The 13,754-nt window shown below is 35.4% G+C and overlaps 2 protein-coding genes across 3 annotated transcripts in view; one reads left to right on the plus strand and one right to left on the minus strand.

The window, feature by feature from the left end:
• The first annotated feature begins 6,817 nt into the window (after nt 1-6,817).
• On the plus strand, nt 6,818-10,826 carry LOC134825217 (uncharacterized). Its single transcript, XM_063837373.1, has 7 exons — nt 6,818-6,892; nt 7,373-7,485; nt 7,639-7,822; nt 7,990-8,070; nt 8,800-8,880; nt 9,096-9,311; nt 10,428-10,826. The coding sequence occupies exons 1-6, from the start codon at nt 6,846-6,848 to the stop codon at nt 9,277-9,279; spliced, it is 690 nt and encodes a 229-aa protein (XP_063693443.1). The 5' UTR covers nt 6,818-6,845; the 3' UTR covers nt 9,280-9,311; nt 10,428-10,826.
• A 419-nt stretch (nt 10,827-11,245) lies between these two features.
• Nucleotides 11,246-13,754, minus strand: part of LOC134825213 (uncharacterized) — a 55,164-nt gene continuing 52,655 nt past the window's right edge. Inside the window, exons 12-16 of one of the 2 annotated variants that reach the window (XM_063837366.1) lie at nt 13,160-13,266; nt 12,776-12,910; nt 11,923-12,017; nt 11,387-11,609; nt 11,246-11,305 (exon numbers count right to left, since the gene is read on the minus strand). In XM_063837366.1, the coding sequence (XP_063693436.1) occupies nt 11,436-11,609; nt 11,923-12,017; nt 12,776-12,910; nt 13,160-13,266 (511 nt within the window). In that variant the 3' untranslated portion in view covers nt 11,246-11,305; nt 11,387-11,435. The other variant, XM_063837367.1, reaches the window with a different exon arrangement.

The raw sequence follows: 13,754 nt of genomic DNA on the forward strand, positions 1-13,754 counted from the left end.
CAAACCTGATGATATTGGTTTGGTCAGGGCTCGATTTGGTTTAATTTGAGTACATTTGACAGCTATAAATATGTGCGTCCCTATAGATTCACAGTTAGACAGACTCCTCAGTTCGACTAAAAAACCAAATATTAACTTCAGATGTGCAAAGTGATAGACAGACTCCTCAGTTCGACTAAAAAACCCAATATTAACTTCAGATGTGCAAAGTGATAGACTCCTCAGTTAGACTAAAAAACCAAATATTAACTTCAGATGTGCAAAGTGATAGACTGTTCAGAAGAAGCCCTAATGGATTTCGTCCTCCCAGAGTCTGCGATAGACTACGAGGTAATCCAGAAACCCAACATATTTGGAATGGAAACTTGGTCGAAATATATGAACCCTCTTGAATGGTAAGTGAAAAACTTAAGTAAACCAATCGAACAACTATGTGATATACTTATTCAGGGGAGTTATTCCACTCTCATTTTCACGTGGAATCTTATCACTTGTTTCACTTTCACTTTCACTTTAACGTTCACTTTCGTTTTATCACACTCGACACCACCCCAGGTTTAACGGTATAGACAACTGGCAGGAGGGGGTGATAATGTTGATATCTATTGTTTTGTACCTAACCCTCATAAGTATTCTCGCCAAACTCTTCACTTGTTTCAAATGTGGGGCGGATCTTTGCAGTAAGGTAGCGGGCTTCTCATGCTGCTTCTGCTGCAAGAAAAAGAAGACGACCGATAAAAAGGATAAAAGAAAAGGTATGGAAACTTCACGTGTTGAGCACTGAGCACTGTCCACTTTAATTACGTTAATTTAATAAGAGAAAAAATATCAAGAGATTTTGAGCATAAAGAATTAAGAAGGTTATGTTTAATTTTACACAGAAAAGTAGTAAATCGATGAAATCATTGTAATCATAAGACCGATGTTGCCCGCCGGCATTATTAAAATGCAAAGATAAGCAAATTGGACGGCTTCCAGCATTAATGAAAGACTGCATTTGCCACCAGTAAGTTTAGCACGGGAAAGAAATCTTACGATCGCATAAAAGTATGAATACAATAATGAGAATATACGAAATATATTAGAATTCTCACCAAACAGATAGCCGCACTGGTTAATGGTAGCCGCACAACGAAATAGAAAATAGGACACGATTAAAAGTTGGCATGCTTCGATAACCATGATATTGAACTACGTGACCAATCCTGTGTTTATTATCAAAATCACGTGACGCACTATTGGCCAATCCCAGGCCACCTGCGCACTCTCCTGAGATGCTTATCTTTTGTTTATATTTCTTATCGGCGTTACCGAGTTTGATACTCCCATTTGTACACGCAGATATCGGTGTATTTATCAGATAGAAGATAAGTCACCAGTTTAACTCAGCGTGAAAGTTGAAATGAAACACACTTTTTAAAATATTTTACCGGCGTATCGTCTAAAATCACCTAATTTTTCCATTTTTACTATTATTAACTTTTGGTCGCAGATAAATGGATAAACATTTATTATATAAGGACACGTTCATTGAAGTTTGAGGATATTGGTAAATTTCTAAAATAGCGTTTTCGACGATAGTGGCTTAATTTTAGAATCTATTAATCTAGCATGTTCATAAGTTCTGAACATTAGCCACGTGACCCATACTCCCATATGCACCGCTCAGAAATAAAATGTATTGTTTTTAGGCACTATAATGTAAAAAATGTCACATTTTTGTGACATTGTTTACCATAGCTGCCCGATTAGCATTTTTTGGTCTAAAATATAGTAGATTAGGTCAATATAACAATTATGATTCAACATTGGTTAAAGGGCAGTGATCGAACGGCTTTAAGGCAATATTTCGTAAACTTTGTCACACTCAGAATACGAGACCTCTTTTCTACTGTGAGGTGTCCTCAAAACCCTTTCAACTCATTATTTGATGGTTCTTCTGCCAACCATAGCCCTAAAATATGTTGTTTTGAAAAGTTAGCAAATATATTATACACTTGGTTATTGGGAAATGATGTAAATTCTGTCACATAATATGGAATTTGATATATAATCTGAATTTATATCTGATTTTGGTTCGGAAGGCGGGAAAACTCTATATAAGGAAGATACACGGATACAGTTGATTCAAGTATAGGGCAGTTGTTGTAAACATCGTCACAAAATGATACGACATCGTAAATAGGTTACATTTTGCGGGAAAACTCTATATAAGGACCATACACGGATACAGTTGATTCAAGTATAGGGCAGTTGATGTAAACATCGTCACAAAATGATACGACATCGTAAATAGGTCACATTTTGCGGAGAAACTCTATATAAGGACGATACACGGATACAGTTGATTCAAGTATAGGGCAGTTGATGTAAACATCGTCACAAAATGATACAACATCGTAAATAGGTTACATTTTGCGGGAAAATTCTATATAAGGACCATACACGGATACAGTTGATTCAAGTATAGGGCAGTTGATGTAAACATCGTCACAAAATGATACAACATCGTAAATAGGTTAAATTTTGCGGGAAAACTCTATATAAGGACGATACACGGATACAGTTGATTCAAGTATAGGGCAGTTGATGTAAACATCGTCACAAAATGATATACGACATCGTAAATAGGTTAAATTTGGAAACAATGATTATAGTATAGAATGAAATAGTCTGTGATTAACATAATATTACGTACATTATAAAATGGGCAGTGGTTTTTATATTTCCTCTGTATTAATCATTTCAGACTGTAATTAGGACTGTTAACGTGAAAGAAATTGTATCTAAATTTTACAATGACGTACGCGTATGTGACGAAATTTACATTTCTTGCCCCTATTTTGAAGAACCATACCTGGCCTCGGATAGAATTCAATGTTCTTCCTGGAATTATTGGTTGATTATTGTTCAGCAAATTATAACTCAAGTTTAACAATGCTGAGTTTAATTTTACTAAGTTACTGAAATGTGACAGAATTCACCTTTTCTGCCCCAACAGTACAATAATTTCAATGTGATGAAAAATTGGCATGGGTTTCTACATTTCTTGTATAAATGCATTCCAACTATAATAAGGACTATTGATATGAAAGAAAATCTATCTAAATTTTAAAATGACGTATGTGACGAAATTTACATTTCTTGCACCTATTTTGAAGAACCATACCTCAGTTAAAACTCAATTTTCTTCCAGGAATTATTGGTTGATTATTGTTCAGCAAATTAGAACTCAAGTTTAACAATGCTGAGTTTAATTTTACTAAGTTACTGAAATGTGACGAAATTCACTTTTCCTGCCCCAACAGTATAATTTCAATGTGATGAAAAATTGGCATGGGTTTCTACATTTCTTGTATAAATCCATTCCAACTATAATAAGGACTATTGATCATACCTCGATTATGATATAATGTTACTTTATCACCATGTCGATAAACTAGTTATTTTTCCAACAAATAGCAAATAAAGTTATCATATTTTTTTTGTGACGAAATTTACAAATTTTTACCCTGTTCAGGTGTTGAAATTTATCCTATGTTAACATATCACTGCCATATAATAATTTATATGACCGGCGTATGGTTGAAATATTGTTAATTGATCCATAGTACGTAATATAGGGTGTTTAAGTTGGTATACTAATATTTACTCAATTTCACACATGTGTTGAGATATCATACAAATTTATGTGACTAAATTTACCTATTTCTGCCTTCTGTATTTGTATTTGCCTATAACAATGAAATATGTGAACAATTCCAAACACATTCAGCTCACAAAATAATGCTAGATTTTTCGGCATTTCTTGTCAGGATGTCATAAACATCCCTCATATAAATTTCTTAAATGTGTGACAGAGTTTACATGATGCTACCATTTAACGAAAAAAGTCGCTAAATATGTAGATAATAGTCATATGCAACTATCCTATAAATTGGAAATTCAAAAATTTGGTCAAACACGGCAACAAGGGGTCCATATAAACTCTGTCACGTTTTTATAGTGTGACAAAGTTTACAACTCACTGCCGGCCGCATTTAAGCGATATCTTATCGTCTGATAAAGATATCGTTATGCGACAAAGTTTTATCTAGAGGATGAAACGATTATCCTAACCATGGAGGGTTTATATAGTGTCATAGTGTGACACATTTTACATCATCGTGCCATTCAGTAGGGTCACTAATATTTACCAATATCCTCAAACTTCAATGAACGTGTCCATAACTGAAACTTTAAAATGTAAACCATTGACGATGGTTTTAATAATGGTGGTTCAACTACATGGGATTTTGTTTTCATTTGTTCAAAAATTTCCTACCACTTAGTCTGAAGTCTCCTTAGGTATTCCTAATAGAAATAACATTAAGTTAATGTCATTAACCGCAACAGCAGCCTCATGGATTATAAACTGCCCGTTTATAAAAGATAAAGTGTTTATACATTTTTGTGTTCCGCAGTTATTAATACTAATTAACTAAGTGATAAATCTAAACCAGGGAGAAAGGAAAACTATTATGAAGAAATAGAGTTTGATGCTCCCAGGGCTAAATCAGGACGAAGAAAAGGGTCTAAACTGCCTAATTCTCCAACTTTTTCGGTCAAATCAAGTAGATCAAATATCTCTCAGGTAAATTAACAGTTAATTGCCTGTACTTTACCTACTGACCATTTCTATTAGCAGTAACCCGTCTAACTTTTAAATGGTGTCTTTATTTTATACTTTGTGATTATGACACCACTAACCACTTGGGGGTCCAAATTTCGGGCCCTAAAGTTCTTACTCTAATAGGCCATAAAAGCATTCGACCCAGCCAAAAAAGATTCAATGGTATCAATGGGTAAATCTCACGGTTTTTTTGCAGTAGAAACTAACTGTTACATTTTAATAAAACATAAAAAGTTAGTACCATAAAAAATATTTTTTTAATCATTTCTCTGGCTACCTCCATAGAGACACAGAAAAGTAACAAGGAACCGAGGATTGGGTAACCCTGGTTACGTAGGATCCAGCTTCAAATCTGCACAGAGTAGTTTCAGGAGTGCACGCACTTCTTTTAGAAGGGCTTCTCAGCGGTCTAGGAGACTTATAGAGCAAGTTAGTGTAGTTTTTCGGGATGAGTTTTAAAAACAATTCGATGTTTTAATCTAAGAGCTAACATAATTCGATATTTTAATTTAACATTTTACGCTCAATTTAATATTTTAAGCAATCTCAAATTTAATAATTTATTTAATTTTAATTTAATTGCTAAGATTAGCAGCGTCGTTGTATACACATTTATTATTTGTCATTCAGATCGTATCACAATCCTAACATTTCGACTTTAAATGTTAAAAGTCCTCTTCGCACGTGGGTATACCTTATCGGCCCTAAATATTCAGGGCCCTTAGTTTCACGGTCTTTCAGAACTCAGGCTTACTTAGTGCCTCAGACTTTTCAAAAGAAAGGTTAATAGTAGGTTAAGAGAGAAGAGTGAGGATCTGTCGTGAAGATCCTAATCTCTGCAGTATTGTTGGGTACCAATTAGTCGGGTTTTTGAAAAATGGGCTGATAAGATCGTTCAAAATAATCTGTAATTATCCCTGCTTATTCAGACGCTGTCTTATTCGGACAGTGAGTTAATAAAGGAACCAGAACAGGGGAGTACAGTGATACTTAACACGTTCATTGAAGAGGTGCGAGCATGGCCTGTATGTGTCGCGTCTGTTGCATGAGTCGCATGAGTCGTAATCGCATGAGTCGCATGAGTCGCATGGTGAATTAATTATGATGACTTTATTATGTACTTTATTTGTCAATATTAAATATGTAACAGTTAGCACTTACTCCGAGGAAATAAAATTATAAAACCTATTTATAACAGAGAAAAAGTTTGATTAGAGTTTGCGCTCTGCAAGTACAAGAATCTCCTTACCTCGTAGTGAAGCATGGAATGCTTGATGCAACGAAAGTCGACTGAGTATCTAATTATACTAAATTGTATTATATGATCAACAACAATCTTGAATGAATCAACAGCATAGTAAATATATTCAAGAGCAAGATTAACTCTGCGAGAAATTGCACGGAAATATGAACTAAATCGCTGTAATTTCAAATTAATAATTGTATCGTGTATTGAAGTACAAACTAACTAATAGGCGTCACCACTCACCACCGAGCAGTAGCTAAGACAAGATTGGTTTTATTGCTAGAATTTTCAGTGTTCTATTCAGAAAAATGTTGTATCTGATATTTACTATCTACTCATCACACGAATTCATTCATTAATCAATATGGATACGAATCTATAGACTTTGATACTGTCGGCACGTGACATTGATTGACCAATCAGCTTCAAGCAGCTACCGATCAAATCCATCAATCTGCAATGCCACGTGTCAGGACAAATGTGGTTCACGTCTCGACCTCCAAACGAGTATTCGAGTATTTCGTTCGTGATATTTCCTTATCACTTTAATTTTAACTTTCAATAGTTTGAATAATTGCCCGATACGTTGTCACCTTTATAATTAATTACCATTGGCATTGCCAAAAGTAAGTAAAATTGCAACGTTAGGGCCGTTAAGGTATACACTAACACAACTATTCATTACGTTATTATCTTTACGAATCTTCAACTGACTGACCAATGGAGAAAAGGGCTACTATAACACATCCGCTGCAAAAATTTTTCTTCGAAATTTCGAGCCCTTTGGATTAATTTTATTATACTGTTTTTAGCAGCTGCAGATTTTGGCGTTTTTTAATAATCTGTATAACTATCAACATAATTCAAATTGTATTATTATTCATAATACCTCAGTTCGGTAAGAGAAAATACGAGCTGTTCCAGACTATGTGGAACGAGTACGGAATGCCTCCGCAAGACATCTGCCCAGAAGAGTAGGTCTTTTAGTAAATCTACGAGATGTTAATCAAATATTATTATCGTATTACTATTTCAAATCCAACATAAATGCTAGCTGACAATATGAAATTCCATCTGACAACCAAGAAAGAGGATTAGAGAATTAAAATACAAAGAACTTCAGACTTTGTGAACCATTATCTTTGCTCTGCGCGGCTATAATTAAACATGGAAGAATTTTCTATTTAAGCTAAGTGGTTCCGTACAGACTTGAAACCCAAATCTAGATAAATAAATCTTCATATAACATTTAGTACTGAGATTTGGATTTGGAGACCTTACTTCAACACACGTGACGAGGACGTTTGTCTAGATATCCCCTTTTCACTTTACTTTTACTTTCACTTTCACTTTCACTTTCACTTTCACTTTCATTTTCACTTTCACTTTCAGTTTCACTTACACTTTCATTTTAATTTTCACCTTTACTTTCACTTAACACGAGGTTATCACAGGGACGGTGGAATGAGACCTCACTACAACATACGTGATGAGGAGGTGTGTCTAGATATTGACAGCGATGAGCGTTTAGATCAGAGGAACATGTTCACCGACCCTCATAAGCACAGTGAGTTATACTTATAAGTGTTGCTTTAATCCTGATTGTTTCACTTTCACTTAATTCACTTTCACTTGTTAACGTTTTTTAGATGGTGCGAGTCTGCGACATGTTTTTTGCAGGTTTAATCAAGAATATTAACAATATTTTTCTCCGCTTCAGAACGACAACAAAGCAGTCAACAAAGCAGAAGACCTCACAAAGACAGAGCCCTCTCCCCCTCCTCCCGGTCTGAACGAGGATTCTCACCTGCAGTCCGGAGTAAACCACAGTACAGCAGCATGCCACACCGCCACAAGGCTAAGAAACATAGCAGGGATCATGATCGCAGCTTCTCACCCAGAGGGTGAGGGATTGTTGAAAATTAATAATGATTGAAAATGAAATTACATAAACCCCGATTCACCGTGGAGCTTGGAGAAAGAAAACATATTCAGCTATTCGCGATAATTCGATAAAGCGTGGTTCGTGGTAAATTGGGGTTGTGGTTGTTTACATAATGTAAAATTTCAGATCAGAAGATCATGGCAAACTAACAATAGGGAAGCGAAAGGGAGAAAAACTACAAAAAACTCTAGATCACAGGAATCACGAGTAAGGGAATTACAGAAACTTTATTTGTTATGTTATATTATTTTATTTGTCCTATGTGAATCCACTGCTAAAAGCTGGTCGCTAAAAGCTTGATATCGTATTGAAATCTCGATATTAAGCCTCGCTAACTCGCTTTTCAAAAATTAATTAGCCAGCAAGGTGGCAAATGGAATTGTTGGTTTTGGAACTAATTCAATTTCATGTTCTATCAACGATAATTTGGTGGTGAAAATAGTGCAGACAAGCCAAAATATTTGATGGACAACCAAGCACATTTGATGGCCAACCAAGCACAGTAAATATTCTAAGGTTCGGTTCATCAAAGATTTAACTTTTCTGAAAGAAATGTTAAATTTGAAGAAGTGGAGTACGTACCGTCCGCTTTAAATTGCGTGAAATTTCTCTTGAAGTTCACTTATGCTACCTTTTCGGCAAACATTGTGAGGTTTTATAATGGTCTTAGCGTCCACTGAGTGGTGTCAAAAAGTAGCATAATACAACTATACGTGAACTTCAAGAGCAGCAGCAAGCAATATCACACGTCATAATTTCAGATATTAGCTACCTTTTTAAGCAATCATGAATTGTGATTTTGGTTTTTTCCCGTCCGAAAAAGGGCCTTTAGAATGTATCCAGCTTCAGCCCCGTTTCAACTTAGTGAAGCAACCATAATAAGCACTTAGCATAACTACTAGGCATTATTTGTGGTCTTACAGAGTTGATTTTTAGGCGAGACCTACCACGGAAATGGAAAGAAGAAGACAAAAATGGAAACACAGAGGATTCCTCAAGTACCAGCTCTCTTCAAGAGTAAGCAGACACACTTTTATTTACACTTTTATTTACAGTTTCACTTACAGTTCCACTTACATTTCCACTTACATTTCCACATTCACATTCACTTTCACTTTCAATCTCATTTTCACTTTGAACGCGTAATTTTCCATGATTTATCCGCGAAGATCTCATACTGCAAATATTTGATAACTCAAACTGTCAACTGACTAAGATACTCTTCCTCTCAGATCTGACCCCATTAAGAACACCAGTGTGTACGAGAATGAGAGTGTGAAATTAGTCCGTGAACCTCTGTCAGACTCTAACAAGCATGATAAAGAGAGTGATAAGAGTGATATGAGATGTCCGGAGGTGGACATGTCCGGGATTGTGAGAAGTGATAATGACTGTAGTGACCTAGCTGTTGTTTAACTCTAGAGGGAGTGAGAAAAAGAATATTAGATGTGAGTGTGCGTAGAGGGTGATATATTTTACGTTGAATTACTTGAGCTTTAACACAATGAGACAAACGTCCGCACGTCGACATTTCGACAAACAAAGCCCACCTGACATAGTTTAAAGTGACCAAGGAGCGAAGATTATAATTGGAAATTAGTGTCGTGTGTGGCTCTGGCAACGAGTGGGAATGTGGGTAAATGCCATTGTTCTGACACAGTGACAGTCAAGGGAGGAACAATGACAGTACGACGATTTCAAAGTTTAATTGTCGAGCAGTGCAACAGTTTAAACTGAATTAAACGTTCAAATTTTGTCAACTATTGAGATGTCAAATACAAGAGAACAATAAACGACGGACAGCTCTCAAATGTTTATAACACCCATATGTCATCTGAGATCAACAATGATAGTAGCGTATTATACGTGTCCTCATCGGTTGATTTGAAAGTTGATTACAATTTGAAAAGTCGGTTGAAATGATGATTGGATATATTTGATCAATATTAGTTCTAGATTTGCACTGTCCCACTATTATATTGGCAATCATTATCAATGGTGAACATACATCTTAGAAAAGAATACACCATTTGTATTGAGCATATAGGGTATCTTTCGATCATCCTTGATCCTTTTTACAAACTTTTCAACTGACCTTTAAATTTACAAACGAAGACGTAAACTCGTCACACCAACAGCAAACGACAAAAACCTCGGAAAGTGACTCGAGCAAGACCGGTCAGCGACAGTGACACAAACAGTGACAGTGACACAGACAGTGACAGAGATTATTCCTCAGATGACTCACGACCACTCTGCATGGTACTAGGGACTAACCAGAAACCTGGTTTGGTATCCGGTTACATTTTACAAATTTATAACATTTTACAAATTTATAACATTTTACAAATTTATAACATTTTACAAATTTATAAATTTTATAAATTTTATAAATTTGAACATTTCATAAATTTCACACTCGTTAGACTGTCAGCACATTTTGATAAATTATCCGCTACAGACAATAACGAGATTTGTATTTAAACGGCTGAACCTTAAAGTTTTCAAGCAAAAGCTTTAACATGTTCACTACAGATTAGTATCAATAAAATGTCAAATTTCAGGATTTGGGAAGACCTCTTGAGTTGGAAGATATTGTACCGGAAGATACCCCAGTACCAGAAACACCTATCTTGTCCCGTCAAAAAAGAAAGGATCAATGATATTATTATTTTTTTACTCTGCTTCGTTTAACTTTAATTAAAACCGAAACAATTAACTTAATTTACCCGAGCCAATTAATTGCAGATATTATAAAGCCGAGAAAAACTTTTGCAAAACTCCGTTTATTTTATTTGAGTACAGTGATCTTTATTGTTTTTGATTATGTTTGACTGGTTTTTATGACGGTTTTACTTTTGTAATAATGATGTTTGTTACTAAATCTTAAAACAAGTAAGCTGACTAGTGAATGCATTTTAAGCTAATTCTGTATAGTAAACGATTTGCATTTTCATGCTAGGTATGAACTCGTTTCTGGGTTTTAATTACTAGTAAGTATAGGTTGGTATAGTAGTATAGGTTCCTTTCAAATTAACGGACCTGTGCTTGTGCCACTTTGATTATTAACCCACAAGCAGCTTGTGGGTTAATAATCAAAGTTAAAACTATTAAACAATTTTATTAAAAGTTAAACGACGTTAAATGGTACAATTTTAACTTTTTTAGAAAAATCCATTTAGAAGACTTTTAAATTTCTTATCATATTTCAAATTAGAAATTCATCTACCTTATGTCATAGTTATTAGCTGTTGTGGGTCATAAATTACGACTGTTACTCATATGTCGCCTAATATAAAATCCTAATCTTGGTAATTATATTACAGTATTGTAGCAGTCAGTATGAGAACTATTTGACAGGCATTCTGAACTCTGAATCAATTTGTCAGATAACAATATTGTACTTTATCTAGATTAGAACGTTTAACAACAGTAATCCCAACTAGTCGAGTTCTATATCTCTAATTTAAAGTATCTACTCAACATAGAACTCAATATCTCTAATTTAAAGTATCTACTCAACATAGAACTCAATATCTCTAATTTAAAGTATCTACTCAACTAAAACACAACTATATCTCCACCTCCGAGTACAACTCGTGATCTGCAGTATTCTTCTTATCAGAAGTGTCTGCCTTGCTCTCTACATCGTACCTGTCTCCCGTCTCCACGGGGAGAGGGTTCGTCAGAGTTAGTCCATTGTTAGTGAGATCCACTTCCTTTACTGAGCTTCTGCTCATACACATCTGAGAGATCGAAATTAACAATGGTGAACTTATAGCACTCAACCGTCAAACCGTGCACTTATAGGCTATAACACTGGTCTCAACCGTGCACTTATAGCACTTTTGCGAAATAACTGGTCTCAAAATTTATAGCTGTTAATCATGCATAATGTAATTATATTAAAATTTTGGGCTTTTCACGGCCTGCTAAACTGACAAAGTTAAAGGGTTATACATTAACATATGTTATAAGATGGCTTCAAAATGATTTGTCCGCCCAATTAATTGAGGTAATTTAATGTAAGTTACTAAATAATGCTACTCGAGTAAATACCTCTTTTCCCTTCTTCCGATAGATAAGAAGGAGAACCACCCCAATTATAAGCATAGGTCCCACAACTAGGGCTATTACTATCGCGGAACTGGATGCTGAAATATAAGGTACTGATCTTATCTTATCTTATCTTATGAGGATTCGTTGCGACGCAACAAGGCCATCGAATGAGTCGACCACCTTTGTTATTTTACTTCGGTATTACCTGCATTACAATGTAAACCAGCACTTTCAAGGAAGAGCTTTACAAGAAGCCGAAGGATCGTTCCTAAGGCCAGCAACGGTTAAGGCACTATGCCACACTTTCTTCGCCCGAGGCTTCGCTGTGTTGATCAAGCACAGCTCCTCATTTAACCCTCACACCCGATTTCTCGAGCATTCGGCTGAGTGAACCGTGGGGCTACATAGACCACTCGGGATCCTTGGCAGAGCGTCAACGACGCTCACCCCACGACTAGGCAGGCAGTGGGATTCGAACTCGCAATCTTACGATTACAAATCCGATGATCAACCAACTACGCTACCTGGCCGTTGATGGCGGCAAACTCAGTCACGGATATGTAAATTAGTAATTAAGAAATTAGTTAATAAGGCAGACCATTCACTAAGTTGCAAGTATAAACACTGTTATATTACGCGAAAATGTTCATACTTAAAATCTCTATTTGAATCACTACACACTATATGTAGACAAATTTAGAAAATCAAGGACGGAGGGTGAAAAGATTTTGATAAATCTCCCGATTAAACGCATCGATTATACAACAACGATCTTAGTTCATGGTGAATCATTAAATAACCACATAAAATCTAACAGAAACGATTTAACCGACAAATTAGAAATAACACATACATGACTCAGATTTCTTGCCTGATTCTTTAGCCAATTTCTCACAAGTGAAATACATCATAGTATTACAGTCCGCTGTTACAAGCTTCCCTCCTATTATCTTTAAGCATTGCTTTTTAGATTTTATCGTTATTTCTTCTGAAAATCACATTAGTGGTGTAGATTATGGCCTTGATGATTTGATTGAGTGAGGAGTTGAAAGAAGTCAGTTTAGATTCACTAACAAATATCTTTTAATTTATTTCAAATTTTAACGCATAAGGTCCGAAAAGAAAAAAGTTATTAAAGTAAGCATCTCCCCAGAATCCACATCAAAATATCCCATTACTAGAACATGCGTTTATAATATGTTTGTAAACATGTGTTTCTTAATTTATTTATACGCACCTCCGTTGTTAAACTCGACCACGCCCCCTTCTGACAAAGCAGCTCCCACCCAAAGTGGTTCTTTTAGCTTATCTTTGATAGTTTTACTACAATCTTTTAACACCGATCTGAAATAGCCTCATGATCAAGTTTTACATTAACACTCAAATTTAACTTGAACATAAATCGGTGCAGTGTTGTCCTTTTAACGAAACCTTTCACATTAAAACATTTGAAAAGAAGTGAAATCATTACCTTCGCCCTGGAATTAAGCTTAATAATGGGACAGTTTTTGAAACTGTACAGACACAGTGGTTTTCTTGAACTCTAGACTGGCAGGCCTTTTAGGTCTATCATTAGGGGTGTTACTATTAGTAACCAATAACCATTGGCAACACTCTTGTGACCATTAGTAACGTACTAAACGTATTAGTAACCATTAGTAACGCACTAGGGGTGTCAGATCAGTGCTATCCATTTAGTAACCATTGGTTATACATTAGTAACCATTAATAACGTATTACTATTAGTAACCAATAACCATTGGCAACACACTTGTGACCATTAGTAACGTACTAAACGTATTAGTAACCATTAGTAACGCACTAGTAACCAT

This window comes from Bolinopsis microptera, chromosome 13 (assembly GCF_026151205.1).
Source record: "Bolinopsis microptera isolate Bmic1 chromosome 13, MBARI_Bmic_1.0, whole genome shotgun sequence".
In the NCBI taxonomy this organism is placed as follows: Eukaryota; Metazoa; Ctenophora; class Tentaculata; order Lobata; family Bolinopsidae; genus Bolinopsis; species Bolinopsis microptera.